The sequence below is a fragment of the Abramis brama genome, assembly GCF_963993115.1.
Source record: "Abramis brama genome assembly, chromosome: 2".
Lineage (NCBI taxonomy): Eukaryota > Metazoa > Chordata > Actinopteri > Cypriniformes > Leuciscidae > Abramis > Abramis brama.
Window position 1 is genome coordinate 64750018 of NC_139964.1, and position 23186 is coordinate 64773203.

The following is a 23186-nucleotide window of genomic DNA, read 5'->3' on the forward strand; positions in this document are numbered from 1 at the left end:
TACAATAACGTGATTAATATTGACAGTTATGTCGATGTATTGACCTTTTTTATATTTACGAGTTTCTCAGAAGTGGAAGTCGTCATAGTTGGGTAAACTTGAGAGAATATAGGCTATTAAATATATTTTTTAATTTTACCCTCACTCCACTGTATTAGAAACACCCTCACAATTGTTTTTGTTGTAATTTGGTGCAAATGTAATACAAAGTATAGTTATTATAAATGTACATAGCCTACTATATATATATATATAACTGCGATGCTGATTTCAACGGCGGCTCTGCAATCGAGCAGCTGCTGCTATGGTTACCACCTCAAGCAAAGGCAATTTATGTTTGCGAGCTTTAGCGCACTCTGACTAACTTAGTTTTTTTTTAAAAAATGTATATATATATATTCTTAAGAATATAAACTTACTTTGTTTTGTCTTAATCAGGGGGCATAGTTCGGAAAATGTTGCGACACGATAAAACTAGGCTAGTACGCTCCTTAAAGCTTTCGATATTGTAGCATAGACTACTAGGCTACTTGTACGCTTCGTTGATCGTGCAGTAGCTTCGCTTCTTCTCATACACTAATGATTCCGCCCATTCTCTCTTGACAGCTCCGTCTTTCACCAACACACTCATTGCGCTCGTGTTGAAGGTCCAGCGCGAGACCCTCCCCAAGAGACATGCACAATCTGTTGAATATATATATTCACCTAAAATCACCGCTGGTTTTATTAAACAAGTTTTCCGAGATCTCAACAACACGCCCGCGTTTCTAATTTTTTTTTTTACCCTAACGGACAAACTGTGGAGATGGAGATGCGTGCTGTTTTGGTTTATGCCTTTTTAGCGGTTTTCATCGGTCCATGTCGGGGGACTTTAATGAACTGCGATGAAGTGCGTAAAGTTTTTCAACTCAAGCAAATCGGACCTGTAAAATCACTACCTGAAACACCGATAACAGGTAAGATCTGACCGAATTTGACATGATGCGCCTCTGATTTTGTCAATTCGTTTTTGTACCTTTCCACACACTGTTAAGCTGATCACCATTCCCTAAACAGTCGCTTTATGTTGTCATTTTTATAATTCAAAGATTTACAGCAGATTTAAACATTTATTTTTCTGGAAGAATCGCAGATCGTTTTTGTTATGCGGTTAACCCATGTCTTGTTTATTCTTTGCCCCATTTTCATAAAACCAAACCAGTCAGGTAAACTCATAAAGTTTACACGTTTTTGTTATGCGGAAGTCTTAACGCTTTTGAAATGTAACTAAAATTCAGCTACTCTGAATTAAAAGTGAAACTGGTTGTCACCTCAGGTAGGAAACTTTCCACTGGTCTAGGTATCAGACATGTGAAAGATTTGATTACTGTTATAAACTCCGCGATGTTGACCCAACATAAATCATATCTTGATAACCTATATGGACTTCAAATGACGCTTTCAAGACGTTTTAGACACTATGCTAGCCGTGGGGCGCGTTTACCGGCTTTAGAAGTTTGAGCTGTAAATAATCATCGTCTCGAGAGACTGACTGACGCACATTACTTTACTTTTCACATAAACTTCTCAAATAATGAATGGTGTCTCATGGTGCAATGCTTCTAACAGCTTAAGGCAAGACACTCCAGGTGAATAGGCTACAACAAATAATTAACTACTAGATATCACCATACTTCCCCAGTTGATTGATTACATGAAACAAACACACACACACACACACACACACACACACACACACACACACACACACACACACACACACTCACTCACTCACTCACTCACTCACAAAAAAAAAATAAAAATAAAAAAAGTATAAAATCAGGCAAATTATATATGAACAAACCCCTCTGTAAAAACCTCCAGAATATAGATAGGAATAAAACTATTTGGTGTATGTAAAGCTCCTGAAGTGGATATTTCATGGCTCAGTGCAGGAGAAAAAACTCCTTTTGAGCAAACAGCCTTTAAAGATATGGAAATCTACAGACACAAATAGATAATGGGCCATAAGAGATCCACTTAAAGTGTATTTGGGATGTTGTCTTTCCACTAATCTGAAAAAACAAGTTATGAAAAGCCAAAAATCCCAAAATCTCAAAATTGACAGATGCATGAAAACACAGCGTTTTTAGTGTCTCGCCTTAAACTGTACTTCCCCCGAAAGACACACATTTACACATAAAAAAACACATTTACAAAAAAAAAAAAAAACTGGAAGTAGATCATCTGAAATTGGCTGGAAGATTATGCAGTCGCTGCTTTTATGTTTTCAGGATTTGTATGCGACTTATCCTGTTAGGGAAATTGAGATAAATGGCCGTATGGGAATGTTTCCTTGAGTAAGCTAATATTTAGCTGTTGGTATACGCATAAGCAGGTTACAAAAAGATGAAACTGAGTTGAGACTGAAGGGCTGTCATCACCCTCAAACTGAGATTTAAAGGGATAGCTCACCTAAAAAAGAAAATTCTGGCATCATCTACTCACCCTCATGCGATTCCAAACCTGAATGAGTTTCTTTCTTCTGCTAAACACAAAAGAAAAAGTTGATGGTGAGTAATGATGGATGATGAACTTGAGGGTGAGTAAGTAATGAGAGAGTGTTCATTTTTAGGTGAACTATCCCTTTAAAATCAGTTCAAAGTTTCCTCAAATCACTCCCCGAGATCAAGTATACTAATCTCAGTATACTTCAGAAAAGCTCATGCCACTTGACTGCAAAACACAACCATCATTAGTTGCAAATGCACTGTTTGGTTTAAACAGCTGTCATGTAAATCCCTCAGGACTGTTTGGTTTGTGACCTCCGAGCCTGTTGAATGGTCTTTGTCAGGTTGTTTGGATAATCGTCTCATTTTGCTATTGCTCTTCTGATCTGAAACTAGTTTTGTGACCTCTTTAATAATGGACGGTGAGGGTCTTGCTCATATCCAAAGAAAAGGGCTTTAACCAGTTTGACAAACTTTGCTGGGTTAATGGATGCTAAGTGGCTTGAGGAGAACAGCTTGTACACTGTTTCCCACAGAGGTCATCAAATGGAGCTCACTTCAAAGTGCTGCTTGGAAGAGGTTGTTTCTGAGTTTTACAGGAATTTAGAGCTGTGGTTTGCTATTAAACTTTTGCACAGCTCAAAAAAAACCTCCAGGAAAGGTGTTTACTCATTGCTCATCCTGAACTTCAGGGGTTTTGGTTGGGAGCAGTTAAAAACAGAAGTTATTTATCATGTTCAGTTTTAGTCATAAGAGATTATGAAATTAAATATGATTAGAGTATTTTGCACATTTAAAAGCCTCTTTTAAATGGATTTGTCCACAAGTTGATGTCTTGACATGGGCCACAAGTTCAAGTGTCATCTTGTTTAAAGCGAGGTCTGTTTCTCTATAGCTTTTCAGTAACTTGCAGAATAATGTAACTCTTCCTACATTGGCTTCTGCCTTCTTTAATTCATTTTGTTCGGTCATTTCCTAATGATCTTTTTGGAAAAAAGTAGCTTTTTTAGATTATTCAGTTAATGTGGATTTGGGTTAGCTTTTTGATCTTTTTTCCAAAAAGATCAACATGATTGTATGGGTCAAAATCATCAATTTTTCTTTTATGCCAAAAATCATTAGGATATTAAGTAAAGATCATGTTCCATGAAGATATTTAGTAAATTTCCTACCGTAAATATATAAAACATTTATTTTTGTGAGTGAATGCAACACAATCGCGAACATAAACGAACAACTTTAAAGGTGATTTTCTCAATGTTTCGATTTTTTGCACCCTCAGATTCCAGAATAGTTGTATCTCGGCCAAATATTGTCCTATCCTAACAAACCATACGTCAATGGAAAGCTTATTTATTCAGCTTTCAGATGACGCATACATCTCAATTTCAAAAAATGACCCATGTGACTGATTTTGTGGTCCAGTGTCACATTTTTCTTTTCTATGACCCAATAGGAAAACTTTAACAAAAAACAAAACTTTAGATGGACTTGCATCCTGCCTTTTTTGCCATCTTTCCCATCACCCCACTTTTTCCCTTCAGTTTTCATGTAATTAAGCAATGTGTTCAAAGCACTCTATTTTTATGAGTTTACCTGACCGGTTTGGTTTTATTAAAATGGAACAAAGAATAAACAAGACATTCTTGAAGGTCATGCTTTTATTGCAGATTTCGAAATGCTTCTGGAACTTTCTTCTCTTTGCTTCCGATCTTGGATGTTAGTAGCGATGCAAACTGTTTGACGTCCAGCAAGTTTCCAGGCCAATTATATCCCACACAACATGACCCCTTGTGAGGGCTAAGGTCCTCAAACATCAAATAAACTGACCACCATAGTGGGTGGGTGAGTGAATAAAAATGTAAAAATAGTCACATTGACATTTAAGTGATTCCTCAAAGGTGTTTATTTCTGTACGTTAACATTACTCTAGCAGTGGCATGCATTCCAGACATGTTTCTTGTTAACTAGGCCTATAGCTGTTGTAATCCTAAGGCCGTCGTCAGAAAAGCTTATAAAAAGCACTGACCGTCTTTTCTAAATGACGCTTTTCATTGCTTCGCTCAGACCCCTGAAACAAACGCACTTTCTGTCTGCTAGCAAAGCCTCACGTTGCATTTGCTATGATTTGGTCAATCTTGTTTTTTGTTGCAATTCCTCCATAATGCCTTCATGTAAGAAAGTGCTGGGGATGTAAGGCTTCTAAGAAGCATGAACTTGAGAGTATTTTCTCTTATTTGAGTATTGTATTTGAACTGTCAATGTATGGCTCTGTTTACACCTGGTGTTAAGATGCGTTTTGGTCGATCGGATCACAAGTGGATGAGGGAGACACATACCCGTTTACACCTGGTGTTTTAATCCGTCTCTTTTGTCCACTTTCAAAAACATATTTTTACTTTTTTTACATATTTTTATTTTATTGTTATTTTTTCACAACCGGAGACAACGGAAAAACACACAGAGCATCAGCTTTCGTTTCTGTTCTGACAGCCACAGGACCAGCCGATCGCTGTGAGTGTGTTAGAAATCAGGAAGTGTGAGAAAACATTGTGTTTGGTACGTTTTTCGTCTTAAAACCAAACTTGGGTCTCAGCCAATAAATTTTAAATCCTGTCTGTCTAGAGCGCTTCCCATAATGTTTAGCTCAGTAGGCGGAGAGTTTTGTTTCTGTTTGAAAACATTCGACCACATGAGCGTTTACTCTACGAAAGCAATCCGGTCGAAGGCGTTTTCAACTATCTCTGGAAGTGGTCAAAAGCTCAAAACGTTTTAGATCCCGTTTACACCTGTATTTAGCATCGTCTACCTTTGGTCGACCAAATGTGTAAATGTCTATAGGTAGGGTGACCAAACGTCCTGTTTTCTCAGGGACATGTCCTGTTTTCACGTCCTGTCCTGGCTGTTTTTTATAAAGTGATGAAAATGTCCTGGTTTTCATTATTATTATTTTTCATTGGGCCATTAAGCATGTACTTTAAATACATGCTTGCCTTAAATTGCACACAAAACACATGAAACCGGCTTCGGCTTTGCCCCGTCTTGTTATAATCAGCGCGCTCCTCAATCCACAGCGGCAAGCAGAGAGCACGTCAGAATACAGAGGCCTGTGTGTGTGTGTGTGTGTGTGTGTGTGTGTTCATCTCAGCCTCATTGGTCTTTCACTACTCATCAATGTCAGATATTTTGAAATGACCAATCAAATCAAAGTAGGCGGACTTTACGTTCACAGAATTTTAGCAGTGTGACTCGACGGCGCTCCAGTTTACGGTCAAGTGCGAGATAAGATGTAAGTAGCTAACAGCGTAAAAAAAAGCCCAAATGTAAATTCACAGATGATTTACAGAGAAAATTCCTGTTTTCTCGTTTCGGTCGGGATCCGTGTAAAGCAGAATGCATGACCTGCAAAGCTGGCACGTACGTGTCAGTGTCAGATAAAGGTGCTAGCGACCTAGAAGCCCACATAAAGAAAGTATAGGCTACAAGAGAACATCAGGAGGATTGAAATAGTGTAGTAGATTTTTTATTTTAGTAGTAGATTTTTAACCTATGCTATGGCCATGAATAGTATTCTATTGTTGCGGGCCAAACATTGAATGGAAAGGATGTATTACTTTATGTGTTAAAGTACAATAACATAGTTGCAAGGTTGTGAAGTATTTTTTGATGCATTCACCGCCAAACCACGCCCCCACCCTTTAACCACGCCTCCCCAAACCACGCCCCCACCCTTTAACCATGCCTCCCCAAACCACGCCCCCACCCATCAACCACGCCCCCATCCTGTTTTCTGAAAACTAAAATATGGTCACCCTACCTATAGGCTCATTGGAAAAAATGTTTTTTGCAAAACTCCAAAAAAATACCTTTATGTGCAAATCATTGCAGTTTTCAGCTGAAATTGACATTAGGGGCAGTAAAACACATACAACTTTTATTAATTTTCATGCAAATTATGATTAAGGGGCAGATTATAGTTTAATGAAGACTTATTTTCATCTGCTTCTTTGCACAAATCTATGTCATTGCCTCAATACACTTTTACCATATTGCATGATTTGTAAACTTTTAATTTTGACGTTTGTATCACACAACCAGCTCCATTTGAATGTTTTTTTGAGTCACGATAAAAAAAGCTCTAAGACTTGTACAACTGCATGATTGCTTCAGCAAATGTGTTTTTATATCGTTTGCTTTTGCTAACTCTTATCGGTCAGGTAGTATGCTAATTTCACTGGACATTTCCCTTTTGAAAGTGTCCCGAAACATGCATGAAGCCTTGTAATATCATCTTGGAGATATATTGCCACAGGTGTGTTTTTCCCCTGAGCCCGAGTTGAGAGTTTTACTCGCAGCAAAGTGATTTGATTCGAACAATTCCCAAATCTCACAGCTTGTTGGATCATGTGAAAGGGGCAAAAAAAGGAGGATGGAAAGTTCACAGTTGGATGGATTTATTCTCTCAGGTGACTACACTGAAACATCTAGCAGGTTGTGAGTGAGAAATAAACACTTCCTGGGGCGCTTTCATTTCGCTCCAACGAGACAGAGATGAATTCCTTTCCTCACGCCATCTCCTTTGCATCTTGCTCAGGAACTCACAACATTGCGTCACGGCGTGGTGTTAGTGTCTTTGGCAACACTTGGCTCGTCCCGGCACGTCCCGTGCTGTTTTCCTAGAGCTATAACCCCCCCAGGTGCTGTCATTTGCATTGACCTTTTTGGGAGAAAAAGTTTGTTTTCTTATGTAGTGATGGAAAGTTATTTTGTCAGATCTCAGCGGAATAAGAGTTTTGATGTTAGAGATATCAAGCCCTTTCATCCTCCCCACCCCGCTGGCCTGCTGCAGCTTGCTTAAATGTGGAGTTTTGTGGCCACCCGGTGGGAGTGTGTGTCTGATAATGGTCCTTAACATGAGTGGATTTGTGAACGTTTGTAGGTCATGTATGTTTGTGATGTCTCTTCTTATGTCAGTTTGGACTTTATTGTTAATGCTGCAGAAATTGCACTGTGAAGGGACAAAAAAAGATCACTATTACTACTCTTACTAAACTTTTTTTGTTTGTGTTTGCTCATACAAAACTCATTGGCACAATTCCAAGGCGTTGCTAATGCTATGATGTTGCTAATAGTGGTTACTATACTGATACTGGTTGAGGTGTCTGTGATATTTTGGTTTAAATTTACATAGACCCTAAGAATTTATTTTATTTTCTGTATTTTTACATTTATTTTTACCCCTTTTATAATCATTTTTTTTTTATGAAGACAGGTGTAAATCATGATATTTATCACTTTGGAAAATAATAGCACACCTCTCCTCAAGTGATAGTTTTTGGGAAAAAAATATATAAAAAAAAAAAATTTTTCAAAAAAAATTAGTTGTTTTCAGAAACAACTAATTTTTCTAATAAAAAAATTATATATATATATATATATATATATATATATAATATTATTATTATTATTATTATTATTATTATTATTATTATTATTATTATTATTATATTATATATATATATATATATATATATATATATATATTTTTTTTTTTTTTTTTTTTTATTAGAAAAATTTGTTGTTTCTGCAAGTCTAGTGAGGAAGTTCAAGTTAAGGTTAGTAATTTGTTCAAATAGTAAAACAAAACTGGTCACACTTTAGTTTAATTTCTCACTATTAACTAACTATTAACTATGACTTTTACCTCAGTAAACTCCTCCTAATTACTGCTTAATAATAGTTAGTAAGGTAGTTGTTAAGTTTAGATATTGGGTTGGATTAAAGGGAAGTTCACCCAAAAATACAAATTGTGCCATTACTTACTGCCCCTCAAGTTGTTTCAAACCTGAATAAGTTTCTTTCTTCTGTTGAACACAAAAGAAGATATTTTAAAGAATGTTGGTCACAGTTGTTGGACCCCATTGACTTCCATAGTAGGAAAAAAAAATCAAGTCAATTTACAGATTGTTCTATATATCTATATATATATATATATATATATATATATATATATATATATATATATATATATATATATATATATATATATATATATATATACAGTGCAATGCATAAGTTAATACACCCATGCTAAAGTTGACTAAAAAGAGGAATAAAAAATCATATTTTGGAAATTGAACTTAATGCCTTAATTAAAAAAATTAGGAAAAATCCAACCTTTTAGGACACCAATTTTCTTTGTGAATGAATAATGTATCGTAAATAAATAAATGTTCTAACTTAAAATACATGGTGCATAAGTGTGTACACCCCTATGTTAAATTACCATAGAGGCAGGCAGATTTTTATTTTTAAGTATTTTTTTATTATTAATTTTTAGGATACTATGCATCCTGATAAAGTTCCCTTGGCCTTTGGAATTAAAATAGCCCCACATCATCACATAGCATTCACCATACCTAGAGATTGGCATGGTTTTATTTCAGTTAGCCTAAAAGCTAGTTTGATTTGCATTGAGAGATGATCTTATGGAAAGTACCCCATGCCAATCTCTAGGTATGGTGAATGCTATGTGATGATGTGGGGCTATTTTAATTCCAAAGGCCAAGAGAACTTTATCAGGATGCATAGTATCCTAAAAATTAATAATAAAAAAATACTTAAAAATAAAAATCTGCCTGCCTCTATGGGAATTTAACATAGGGGTGTACACACTTATGCACCATGTATTTTAAGGAAGAACACTTTTTTTATTTACGATACATTATTCATTCACAAAGAAAATTGGTGTCCTAAAAGGTTGGATTTTTCCTAATTTTTTAAATTAAGGCATTAAGTTCAATTTCCAAAATATGATTTTTTATTCCTCTTTTTAGTCAACTTTAGCATGGGTGTAACTTATGCATTGCACTATATATATATATATATATATATATATATATATATATATATATATATATATATATATATATATATATATATATATATATATACACAGTGAGGAAAATAAGTATTTGAACACCCTGCTATTTTGCAAGTTCTCCCACTTAGAAATCATGGAGGGGTCTGAAATTGTCATCGTAGGTGCATGTCCACTGTGAGAGACATAATCTAAAAAAAAATATCCAGAAATCACAATGTATGATTTTTTAACTATTTATTTGTATGATACAGCTGCAAATAAGTATTTGAACACCTGAGAAAATCAATGTTAATATTTGGTACAGTAGCCTTTGTTTGCAATTACAGAGGTCAAACGTTTCCTGTAGTTTTTCACCAGGTTTGCACACACTGCAGGAGGGATTTTGGCCCACTCCTCCACACAGATCTTCTCTAGATCAGTCAGGTTTCTGGGCTGTCGCTGAGAAACACGGAGTTTGAGCTCCCTCCAAAGATTCTCTATTGGGTTTAGGTCTGGAGACTGGCTAGGCCACGCCAGAACCTTGATATGCTTCTTACAGAGCCACTCCTTGGTTATCCTGGCTGTGTGCTTCGGGTCATTGTCATGTTGGAAGACCCAGCCTCGACCCATCTTCAATGCTCTAACTGAGGGAAGGAGGTTGTTCCCCAAAATCTCGCAATACATGGCCCCGGTCATCCTCTCCTTAATACAGTGCAGTCGCCCTGTCCCATGTGCAGAAAAAACACCCCCAAAGCATGATGCTACCACCCCCATGCTTCACAGTAGGGATGGTGTTCTTGGGATGGTACTCATCATTCTTCTTCCTCCAAACACGTTTAGTGGAATTATGACCAAAAAGTTCTATTTTGGTCTCATCTGACCACATGACTTTCTCCCATGACTCCTCTGGATCATCCAAATGGTCATTGGCAAACTTAAGACGGGCCTTGACATGTGCTGGTTTAAGCAGGGGAACCTTCCGTGCCATGCATGATTTCAAACCATGACGTCTTAGTGTATTACCAACAGTAACCTTGGAAACGGTGGTCCCAGCTCTTTTCAGGTCATTGACCAGCTCCTCCCGTGTAGTTCTGGGCTGATTTCTCACCTTTCTTAGGATCATTGAGACCCCACGAGGTGAGATCTTGCATGGAGCCCCAGTCCGAGGGAGATTGACAGTCATGTTTAGCTTCTTCCATTTTCTAATGATTGCTCCAACAGTGGGCCTTTTTTCACCAAGCTGCTTGGCAATTTCCCCGTAGCCCTTTCCAGCCTTGTGGAGGTGTACAATTTTGTCTCTAGTGTCTTTGGACAGCTCTTTGGTCTTGGCCATGTTAGTAGTTGGATTCTTACTGATTGTATGGGGTGGACAGGTGTCTTTATGCAGCTAACGACCTCAAACAGGTGCATCTAATTTAGGATAATAAATGGAGTGGAGGTGGACATTTTAAAGGCAGACTAACAGGTCTTTGAGGGTCAGAATTCTAGCTGATAGACAGGTGTTCAAATACTTATTTGCAGCTGTATCATACAAATAAATAGTTAAAAAATCATATATTGTGATTTCTGGATTTTTTTTTTTTAGATTATGTCTCTCACAGTGGACATGCACCTACGATGACAATTTCAGACCCCTCCATGATTTCCAAGTGGGAGAACTTGCAAAATAGCAGGGTGTTCAAATACTTATTTTCCTCACTGTATATATATATATATATATATTTATTTTTTTTATTTTATTTTTTATATTTTTTTTACTGAATCTGTCCTGGCACCACAGCTGCTAGTTTTTGGTCTGTAAAAATGACAGAATTTATTTGAACAATATGATAAATATTAGAGATGCTTGCCCTCATACGTACCAACTATCTAAGGATCATTTCATACGACTTAAATGCACATTACCACCATAATCCTAAACTTTGTTTGTTTATCCCAACAGGTTCAGACCTCCAGGTTTGTTTATCAAAAAATGCAACGTGCTGCACTAAGAAGATGGAGGAGCGTTACCAGGTGGCGGCACGACGGGACATCCAGAACCTTCTCCAGACATCCAGCTCAAGTCTGAAGTTCCTCATCTCACGCAATGTGGCTGCTTTTCAAGGTCAGTGCGTTGATTTTAGAGACTAACACTGACATATTGTCTGCAACTCTCAGTAAACGGTTCCTGAATTCTCTCACCACATGTTGTGTGTTATTCTTTAGTGCTTATGAGAAATATCAGTTGTACAGTTTATCCTACACCTTAGTCACTTCATGCTTGGCAGGTTCAAGTGCTGTTGTTTGGTATGATGTCAGTTTGATTCCAGACATTTTACTGTTGTACAGTAAAGCATTACCACTGTATACTTTTCCCTGAGACCCACAATATGTGATTTAGTTCCCTGGTGGCTCCCCAAGGGCTTAATTCTGCTGCTTTTCAGTACATTTCAGGTTTTCCAGTGTTCATTTAAGGTTTTTCAATGAATGGCTTCCTTGATGAGCTGTACACCAAGATGCTTGTTTTGAGGCCTTAATGAAACCCTTCACAGCTTCATAATGTTAGGTCATAGGAGCCTACGCACCTTTGCAGAGGAGGAGGGTATCCTTCATTTTGAACCAAATGACTAACCCTGATAACCTGTAATCACCCATAAGTGCTGATGCAAGAAGATGCACCGATCCTGACAAAAACCTCTCTATGTCGTCTACAGCGTATTCTCAGCAGAGCCTCTCTCTCAGGTTTCACAAAGGTGGTTAGTCAGTCAGTGTGTAGCTAGCAGCTCATGATGGGTCGGCTCATTGTGAGTGTGTGGAGTCCTTGGATTGCTGCAAATGTTCCAGGAGAGTGAAGATTAAGAGTCTCCATTACAGTAAAAGTGAAGTGTCACTTTTTATGCTGACTTTGAGAGTCACAAAGGTTTTTGTTTGAGCGAGTGAGGTGATGCTTTATAATATATCTTAATCAGCTGATACTGATAGGTTGTCATTGATAACCAATGCAATTCATACTTTGCACGTGACGTCACAAGTACTGGCTGGCGGGCAAGAACGTCGTTCTCCAGCAACGAAACCCAGTAAACTAACAGTTAATCAAGGATCTTGCCAGGACGTCGCCAGTTTTACTATACAAAAGTTGGTGTTTTGAGGTGTAAACGACATGCCAGATAGTTGTTGTGCGATTGGATGCACTAACCGCAGATGAGATAAGCAACCGTCACAGTATACACGCCTGTGCAGTGATCATTCCATCACTCCATCAAAGGTAATTTCAACATTTGTTTGAATACAATGGGTGTATGATCACGTAATTAATCGTGTCTTTAAGTTACCCTATAGTTTCGTCAATCAACACCACCAGCTGGTTCGGCGAGTCAGCTGTTTGTGTTATGAGTCTAAGCTAGGCTAACTGTACGTTCACACCGCCGCCGGCGAGAGTGGCAAAATTCATTGAAAATGAATGACTTCCGGGCTCTCGCCGGTGGCGGTGTGAACGCACAGTAACAGCTGTCGTCTTTTGCTAACAACAACAAAATTGTGTGATAGGTTGTTTTGAGGGTTGTGATATCTGTGGTTTTCAATGAGAACCAGAGATGACCCAACAGTAGAGCTAGATTATTTACGGAGGAATTATTACTGCTCGATTATCTTAAAAAACCTTGTCTGCTTTACACAATTTAGCTACCTTGGAGTTAATCCTAGTCCACAGTTATGCAGCTAGCTCGCTAACAGACTTGATAGCTACTAGAAAGACCTGGAACTACAGGACTCTACGTTGAAAATACCCGTTTGTTGCCCGCCAGGTATCCATGGTAGTCACGTGACTGCAAAGTATGAATTGTCATCATTATAAATCTGTACTTGCCTACAAAAGGCACATACACATAGCAACAGCAAAAGCAGAAAATGGTTTTTAACTATGGTTACTGATATACTTCTCAAGCTGTGCATTTCATCTAAGGATGCACCGATATGCGAATTTTGGCCGATACCGATAACCGATGATTCTTTATATTTGAATGCCGATAACCGATATATTGGCCGATAAACCTAAAATCAAAATTTTTTATATAATTTTTGAGAGCCTAATACATAGTCTCACCATTAAAAGCCATGTCCCAAACACACAATTATGATTTTCTCGTTATACTTTTATGTAGCAGATATGGCATACTTGAGCTGCTCATGTTGCACATAACCGTATTTTCCTTTTTTAAAGTGATTTCAATCATATTTCAAGCAATTCAAAACCATCAGTGTGCATCTGAAGAGTCTCAGCTGAAGGAAATAATACATTATTTATCAGCTTTAATATATCGGCCAAATATTCTTACTGGGCCGATAACGATAACATTAAAAATGAACCGATATCGGCCGATACCGATATGGTGGCCGATATATCGTGCATCCCTAATTTCATCCCATGTTTTTATGTAAAATTATCCTTTTGACTTTCGTCTTTGCATTTCTCTTGCGTTACTGAGTTGTGACTGACAGTTCAAATGCAGGTGTAGACACGCTTCTGTTTACTGCCTACTTTCCTAGACAACATTACTGTGAGAGTTTCCCTCACAATCGAGACTATATCATTAAACCAAACCTCTTGCATTATTTCACTTGTGGTTCAGGGCCCTTTTTTTTTTATCTCAACGCAAGACCTGTTATATCACATCATTTGGAAGAATGGTATTCAGGTGGCAGTTACCATAAAAACATTTTGCACGTTTTGTTGGGCGTAGACTCGGGGAGAGCCCTGATGGTGTCTAATCACAAGACTCATTTTATGAGATTAGGCCCATATTACAGGGCCCAGTCCCAGCCTCCCGCTGCCTAACTAGCTATTACCTCTTGCCTATGATACTGAACGCTGTTGTCTTAGAACAGGCATGGAAACAAGGGATGAAACACAGCTGTACACAAAATGTTTGAGATGGGGATGCAGAATGTAACATCTATTGATATTGCCAAATTTCAAATGTTCACCATTGGTCGAATTAGGCTAATATTGGAAATGTTTGAAATGGCATACAATTTAATGTATTCCTTTATTTCACATTGTTCTATAAGGGAAAACACTGTAATACAAAAAAGATGGGTTTGAAAATGTATATCAAATCAATCAAAATTCAGCCAAAAACCTTTTTCTCAGCTTCAGCGTGTTTATTACATTTGCCTCTGTGTATATTTACCCAATTGACTATTATTGTATTGGTTATCAATAAAAAAGGTTTTGTTGGAAATCCTCCCCATCCTGTTTTTATTCCTCTTTTTCCATGTGTTTTGCCCTCTTTAAACAATGGATGTGTAATATAGTGCAGTGCTGCAGAAATTACAGTGACATCTTGTTTTACTTGCTTTGCTTTTGGTGGTCCAGTGAAATGTGGGTTTCCCAATTTAATGAGGTTAGACAGAACTATCATATTATGATGCTGTTGGTTTTTGAGGAAAATAAATAGTTCTGTCTTTAAAACAAATGGGCATCTTTTCCTAATTAAGCTTTAGTTTCTGTTGGAGATGCATTCAGTATAGATGTTGGAACGAGTTGATTGCTAGGAATTGGTCTTCAACCATGGGATACTGTGAGAATGTAACCACAAGGTGATGGTCTGGTTACCTACATGACTTGTTTGCATTTTAGACTATGTTCTACTAGTTTCTACTTCCCCATTGTAAACCAGGCAGTCATGTGTGAACAGTGAGGGCCGTTTGTTTGCACAATTGTTACTGAAGCTGTGTAAAATTCCCTCTATAAAGGTGTACTGTTTGTCCCTGCGTACGTTAGATATTAATATTACCCACCTGTTACCAACAAGTCTTGCAAAACATGTGACAATTGAACACATTTTCTCCTCTCCAAAATCAAACTAAAAACAAACACCAATATGCATTACAAGAGATTACAATTCTGGGTGGTGGAAATGTGCTTAATTTTCATTGTCTCAGTGCAAATGCTTATTTTCTTCATGCATTTGTGATTTTGAGGTGAAATACAAACTTATTTGTCATATTGCATGCAGATTCTTTGTGTGCTTATTGTTTATCGTCTTTTGAATTACTGGCTAAAAGTTGCAGGTCTTAGGATGGTGGTTTATTCCAATCTGGTAAGATTAATAGTTGTGGTTGCCATGGAACGATGGCAAACCTCTCTCGGAGTGAAAGAGAGTTGACCGGCGTCTCTCTCAGTGGGGGTATTTGCACATTGTGCGGCCAATGCGGAGACCCTTTACGAGTCGAGGTTAAAGACAAACACACTCCTGTGGAGCTGGAGTCGCGGCCTCTCAGTCGGCTGAAGGTTGCTTGTTGAAAAGGCCGTCGGGTAGACATTTTCCACTTTAATTTTCGCCGTATTTTTTATTTTTTTGCTTTCCCTGCATTGCCAAATGACATCAAAGTGAGCTCTGCTTCAGTGGAGAGCTGATGCATTCGGCAGGTGATGCCGAAAACAGCAATCTGTTTCGAGACGGAGGCTGAGATAAGAGGGCAAGATGTTTTTCTTAAGAGTGCCTCACTAGTGAGAGCGAAATTGCACTGTTGAGTGAGCAAAATACCTGGAAGCCACTTGTTGAAAGAGTATTCGAGTAGGCATATTTTTTAAAGTTGAGTGAGAAAAATTGCCAGAATTTGTGAAGAAGCCGCCTCTGGCTTGTTCAGTTTGACTCAAAGCAAATCACATGGAAAAGTGTGAATCATCATTTTGGGAGTTATGGACTTTTTTTTACTGCACAGTTATTGATGTTTTGTGGTTTTGTAACATGTTTTGAATTCCCTTAGTACCCATTGGAAAGATGTCACAAACGAGAGATTTTTAATCTAATTTTTCCCCCTCTTAGAAATCAAAGATTGCACAGAGACTTTGCTTGTTCAGAGAGAAGTTGTTTACCTTGTGAAAAAGTCCACATGTCGAGATCTCAGCAATGCCTCGTGCTCAACTCAGATTTGCAATCAAAAGTAAGATATTCCAATGTGAATGACTCACAATGTTCATATTCTTCCATTAGCAAACAATCTGAGCTGACTTGCACATTTGTTTTCTAGCTCTGTACACTCTTAAAAATAAAGGTTCTTTATTGGCATGGTTCCATGACAAACCTTTAACAACCATTGAACTTTTCTTTTGAACAAAAGGTTCTTTAAATGTGTGAGTTATGTAAATGAGGAATATTGTGACGCGTTCGTTCCTGAAAGAAAACTCAAGATTATAATGGAGGCGTTTCAGGGAGTTCAGAAACAGTGACACTGTTATAGAGAATAACTCCTGCTGGAGGGACTTTGCAGACATTTTTCATGCTCAAACAACAACATTACACACTAAAGAAAGTTGAAAATGTAAAAAAAGTATAAAAGCACAAGCAAAAAGCAAAAAGCTTCCCTTTAAGGTATTATTTATGTCTGTTTTGTGACACTTATCTGAGCAGCAGTCATAATATTTGCCTTAGCCACCACCAGTAATAATTCAGTTCTGCAAATCATGCACTGATAACACATTACATGAAAAGTCATGCACCAATGCAACAAATAATAATCCTAAACAAAATCAATTTACATTTAAAGTGTGACTTATTCAAAGTCCCTCTCCATATTTCACAGTGATATTCAAAGTGGAGGCTGATATCTGCATACTGTAATGCTGATGACAAGGTCAAGGACAAGATAGGTCAACTGGCAGTCGACAGACCCCAGACCCAGCTTAATTTAATCACAAATAACTCATGCAGTCAGTGTTCATGTCACACCGGGGTGGACGAGTTGAAAGGAAGGACTAAAGTGCCCATTTGTTAGACACAAACCATGCAATTATGCATTTTTATTTGATACAGATGGAGACAAGGCCATGATTCATCAACCTCACAGTGAATAAAATTAAACCATCACAAAACAACAAAAGAGAGTCACCGCGTACAGATAATTGCCTATTGTGCAAATATGGAGAGACAAAGGAACGTCTCCAATAAACTACCCCAAAATGTTATAATTCAGATGTTGTCGTTTCTTTTAAGACTAAATAGAGCTCTCAGTTGTGTTTAATTAGTGGTGTAAGGCAGCAATGTAATGTGTTTCTTTCTTTTTTTATGCATAGGGTTCATACATTTGGTTAGGAATTTTTCACGTGTTAAACAACATGCATGAATCCTTCATAATATGTATACATTATAATTCTGGTTTCATACATTTGACAGATTGCAACTGCTTGTAAAGAACTATACATTAAACCAAAAGGTACAGGGGGAAAAAAAGCTTTCCTTTTAAAATGTGCATCTGTGGCACAACAGGATGAAAGATGCAAAGCCTGTCAATTTATTCAACCGTCACAGGCCGCTTTGAGCCCATAAAACACGTTATATGCATGACTTGTATTTCCGAATGTCTCCTGGTTAACTTGCATTGCGGTCCCTTAAATCCTCTTTGTGATTCAGGAAGTCATCTTGGCAGGATTGAACGTCCCTCCGTGCCTTCCATGCTTATGTGGCCATACGCATTTTCTGGGACTTTTTGACTGATTGTTCTCAATAGCAGGAAGATACAATGCCACATGGGTGGTAGTGTATGCTGTGATGGGCTCAGTTTAGAACACAGATTGACATTCCCTGGAGACTATGGAGGATGTGATCGGAATTTCTTTATCTGACATTTTGGACACCTACATGCTGTAAAGTTTCAGGAGTGACAACCACATTTCAACTCGCTACAGAAATTGTGATTGACCATCGTTCTGGCATCTCATGTGTTTACTATTTTTAACCAAAGTAATATATCGTAAATACGAGTGGGGAGCTCTGGATTATCTTTGAGCTCTGATCTGTACGAGTTTTGGGGCGTGTCTGCGAGAAACATGGCAGAATACCACAATACTTATAGGCATTTAGCAGTGACATTGTCAGGTGTTTTTTTTATTTACAACAAAATTAAGCAAATTCCCTGCACAAAATATAATAGCATTGTTATATAGCAATATAATATGTAATAATAAAGTTTACAATGGCTTCATAAATGAATAAACAAACTTTAAAAAGCAAAACACACCTGATGCACATTCTTTGTTCTTCATTTTCTAGAAGTAGTTTAAAACTGTGTAGTTCATTAAGAAAAGGTTCCCCGCCATCTTGCTCCAACAAAAGTGGAGGCTAGTTACTTTTTACCATGGTAGTGAGGTGCAATGTGTGGATTTGCCTGTGGTTAACATGATCCAAATACTATGGACAACAAAATTTTACCCTATAAAGTTTTACCCTTAAAAAATTAGGTTACATTTTGGTAAAACTTTATTTTACAGTGTTCTTGTTACATATGTTACATATACTTACCATAGTAATAACAGTAAATTATGCATAATTACATGCAACTAATCCTCAACCAAATCCCAATCCTACCCTAACCCTATAGTAAGTACATGTAGTTGCTTAATATTACTGAGTACTTAAATATATAATTACACTGTAACAATAACACCTTAAAATAAAGTGTAACCTACATTTTTTTAATATACATATTTTTTACAGATGTTCCTGTTTTTGTTAAAATGCATCTGCATCCCAACTCAAGCTACTGCTACTGAAAACTCAAGCTGTGCAATTTTAACATGTAAAGAGAAAACATGTCATATCATTTTGTGAAATGTTCACCTCTTTGGCAAGTGTTTGTCATGTTCTGATGATAAAACCACAATTAACAGTCTGGTTTCTACAACTTTCACTCAGGAGCAAAAATCTACGTTTTAACTTGAAAGAAATAAAGATTTGACGTTTATCGTGATCAATATCGACTGATATGAAAAATTGTATAGAGGGTTTTCACGACACGTCATCAATCCGGAAGTCGGCCATTTTGGAGGCACTGAACGTAAACAGTGCCACTGAACTGAACGGACTCGCAAATTTGGCTGATTATTGCTTCTGAAAAATGGTCGAGTTTTGGTCTGTACTAATCGGTCGCACCGAGAAAAAAAATATTTCTAGTTCTCTAGACTGCCGAAAGTTAAAGAGAAGACTGCAAAACTGATGAAAGATGGCGTTTGTGGTTGAGAGAGGCACAGCATCAGCCACATGTGTAAATGCAGCGTTGACTATGGCTAAAATGTTGACGTAAAATAGTTAACTATGGGTACATTCACACTGTCAGTCCAAATCCGATTATCTTTGTATCCGATTGGAATATGATCTAAAATGATGTCCACGCTGTATCGCAACTGTTCAGATCTGATTTATGTGTCCACGCAGCTCTTTGACAATACGGCAATGATGTTGCGTTGATGGAGGGGTTTGCATTTGCAATATAAATGTTTTCTTATTTAAATTTTACAATATGGAAATGTGTAGCCGCCGCGCTGGACTACTGCGTCTTGAGCCTGTTGCAGAACTGTAGGAGGCTGGTATGCACAACTCTTTTTCCGCGTCAAAAATATTTCAAAAATAATAATTTTCTGCTCGTCCGGCACTTTGCAACAACACAGTCTTGTTTCGGCAGCAACTTTCAGCATGTTCCCTATAACAACGTCTGATGTTTACATTTTACGTGGCGTGAGAAAGTCACATAACGTTAAACCACGCGAAAGAGCGTTCAGACTGAAGTGGATTTCCTGATATGTGATTTGAATAGGATTTTAAACCACGTATAACCACGGATTTCGTGTGCTTTTTTTTTTTTTTTTTTGGACTGACAATCTGAACGTAGCCAATGTCAGGATAAGAAATAGAAGGAAGAATTACAGTAAGAGCTAGAGAAGCTAGCTCGTTCAGATCTTTACCACGTTACCTTAAGTTTGTCAAAATTTTGAGCTCTTTCCTGCTTACTAAGTCCTTCTCTATGTGATTTCGCAGCTTCCATGTGTTTTTTTCCGTGGTTTAGACATCAGAAATAGTGTAACAATGTGTTCAGTAGTACATAAACAGTACAATCCATGCCATTGTTTACATCCGAGTACCTCCAATATGGCCGCGCATCCGGGTAACTGACCAAATCGTGACGTAGGTGAAAACCCTCTATCGTGATAACTTTTGACCATATCGCCCAGCCCATGAAAAAATAAAAAAAATAAAAAAAAATAACGCCCTATATGAACCTATCCTAAACCTTCTGGTCTGGCTTTCTCAAGCTAACTTTAAAGTTTGTCTTAAGGGACTTTTTAAATATCTGTTGTACAAACATTGCAATTTTAGATGGCTTTTCCCATGCACATGTTCTTGCTCTCCCAACAGGACACCAGTGACATCCTTGCATTTAGAGAATTACTGTCACGCCATTTGCACGAAAAAAAGTCCACAGCATTCCTCTCATGAACCTGCTCGTGATTTACTGTAGGCTTCAGGCAAATGAACCTAGACCAACCTCCCCGTACCCAACCGTTCACTAATCAGAACCTGTCACTGGAGCGAGTAACAAAGGCAGCTTAATGAAAACAAAATGTCTCTGTTTGAGATGGCTTCCTGGTTAAGGACTCTGGTTAGAGGGCAAAGACATGTTTTTGTCCCATTACCGCTGCTGTGTGGTCTTCGGTGCATTTTTGCCTCCTTTAACTCATGAATCAGAGATTGAGGTCGCACCAGGCCAAGTGGCCCTCATGCCCCGATGAAGTGCCATTCACCGTCAACCTTATTAAAATTCCCCAATTCCTGTAGGCTTTGCCCAATTTAGCATTTGGATATTGAAACCTGAACTTGGCTCATTCCGTGTCCCCTTAAGGGTCTTAAGCTGCAATTATTTGGTAAGTAAACAAACACTGGAAATGAGCAGATGCATGCGCATGGATGTCTTAGAATTTGATTTGTTCTGTTAACTGGGAAATATGAGCTCTTTTCACATTATTAAAATAATAGAGTGAGTTGGCATTAATATTCTGGTTTGGAAGAACATCCAGTCTGAGTGATGAGATAGTATTGTTCTCTATCATGCAATTGAATTTAAATCAAATGGATTTGTAAAGTATTAATTAAATTACTTTAAAGCGGCGCAAAGCTAGTGCATATTAATGCATCTAATAAATACTTTGAGCAGAACGACACGTATCTGAATATTTTTACTTTTCAATGGAATTGCATGACGGGATACAGTTATAAACACAACGTGTCCTCGTGGAAATAGAAAATGAACACATCGCAACTCAGGAAGTGATCCATCTTGTAGTTATCACTGTGGATGCTGTCAAAGATAAGCCATACTATGATTATATTGTTAGTTTCTCATTTTCTCTTATATACACTGCTGTTCAAAAGTTTGGGGTTGGTAAGATGTTTTAAAATGTTTCTGAAAGAAGTCTCTTCTGCTCACCAAGACTCAACATTTATTTGTAACAAAATACAGTAAAAACAGTAATATTGAGAAATATTATTACAATAAAAAAAACAAAAAAACCTTTCTATGTGAATATATTTTAAAATGTAATTTAATGTGATACATTTGTTTTTATATAATATTTCTATATACTTTTTTTTTTAAGTGTCTTTCTTTAGTGTAGCTGTAACAATGCAACCTGTCTAATAAGAATAAAAGTCCAAATATTATCAGTTTGGTAATTCCTTATGCACATAGATCAAACTTTACCTCTCATACTTGTTGTTTCGACTGTCAAGTTGTTTGGATAGAATGAGATGATTGATTCCCAAATGATTATCAGCACACTAACATTAGCATGCTCACGGCAGCAAAGCTATGAATTATCATTATTTCACAGCAGGATGATTGACAGCATTGAAATGTTTAAACTATGTGTGCTTTAGGGAGCATAAGCGTCTTCTGGTTCTACGTACAAAGCAAATCACCAAGTCTGACGATATTAGTTAAGGATATTAATAGCACAATTCCTTGAGGAAATAAATGCTTTTGTTTATTCAGTTCATTTCGGCAGATTTCCAGTAATTTCTTATCAGCGCTGATCCATCAGCAGAGCAATAAATCAGTGTACCACTAGAACGCAGCAGTATTTTCAGTGTGTGTCATGACTTGTATTCGGAGGGCCCCTAATAATACTCTTGTGTTTGTGTGTTTGGCTCACACCCCTGTCAGAGCCCCTTCTAATATAATACCCCTGTTTAAGTGTGTTGTTAAGAGTGGCTTGCTCATTACCGCCACCGTTTAACCACAGACCAGACCTCTGCTGACAGACTTCCACGCCACAGGCCCAAGTGTGAGACGCAGGAGAGGAAGCTCTTGCCTTTTGACACGCATTGACCCCCGGGGAAAAACTTTCTTTCTTTCATAACTGGCCTGCTAATTGCTGAGGAGAGTCTTAGTTTAAGGTCCAGGAATATATTCTGACATTTTCATGGTAGAATGACTCAGGTTTTCCTCAGATTTAAACATAGTTGGTAAGTGGTTGCTAGGATGTTCTGGGGAATTGCAACAGTATTGCTAAGGTGTTGCTTGATTGATGGTTGTTAAGGGTTTTCTTGGTACTTTCTAGGGTGTTCTGGGTGGTTGGTTTGGTTGGATGTTGTTAAAGGGGATGCTTGGGAGTTTTGTGGGGTTTCTGTTCTGCTAGGTGATGCTGGTTTAAATAAATTCTGGGTGGTTGCTAAGGTGTTGCTTGGCAGTTGCAAATGTTTTATGCATAGTTGCCAGGGTATTCTGAGTGGTTGCTTGGGCATTTCTAGGGTTTTCTGTTTCATTGTGTGGGTGTTGCTAGAGAGTTGATGGTGGTTGCTATGATGTTACTAAGCCGATGCTAGTTGGTTTCAAGAAGTTCTGGGTGGTTGCTGCAACTAAGCACAAAATCTTTGCACTTCCTGACAATGCCCTAGCAACCATCTAGAACGCTAGTACCTATGCAATTGCTAGACAGTTTCCTGTGCGTTGCTCAAGTGTTGCTAGGGAGGTTTTCTGGTGTTCTGGGTGGTTGCTTTGGTGTTGCTAGGGATTTGTTGATG

At 37.8% G+C, this 23186-nt stretch overlaps 1 protein-coding gene across 1 annotated transcript in view; it reads left to right on the forward strand.

Annotated features, from left to right (window-relative positions):
- The first annotated feature begins 629 nt into the window (after positions 1 to 629).
- gpc5a (glypican 5a) overlaps positions 630 to 23186 on the forward strand; it is a 172338-nt gene continuing 149781 nt past the window's right edge. Inside the window, exons 1-2 of the mRNA XM_084105848.1 lie at positions 630 to 956; positions 11294 to 11455. Of these exons, the coding sequence (XP_083961974.1) occupies positions 806 to 956; positions 11294 to 11455 (313 nt within the window). The 5' untranslated portion in view covers positions 630 to 805. The remainder of the gene's footprint in view (positions 957 to 11293; positions 11456 to 23186) is intronic.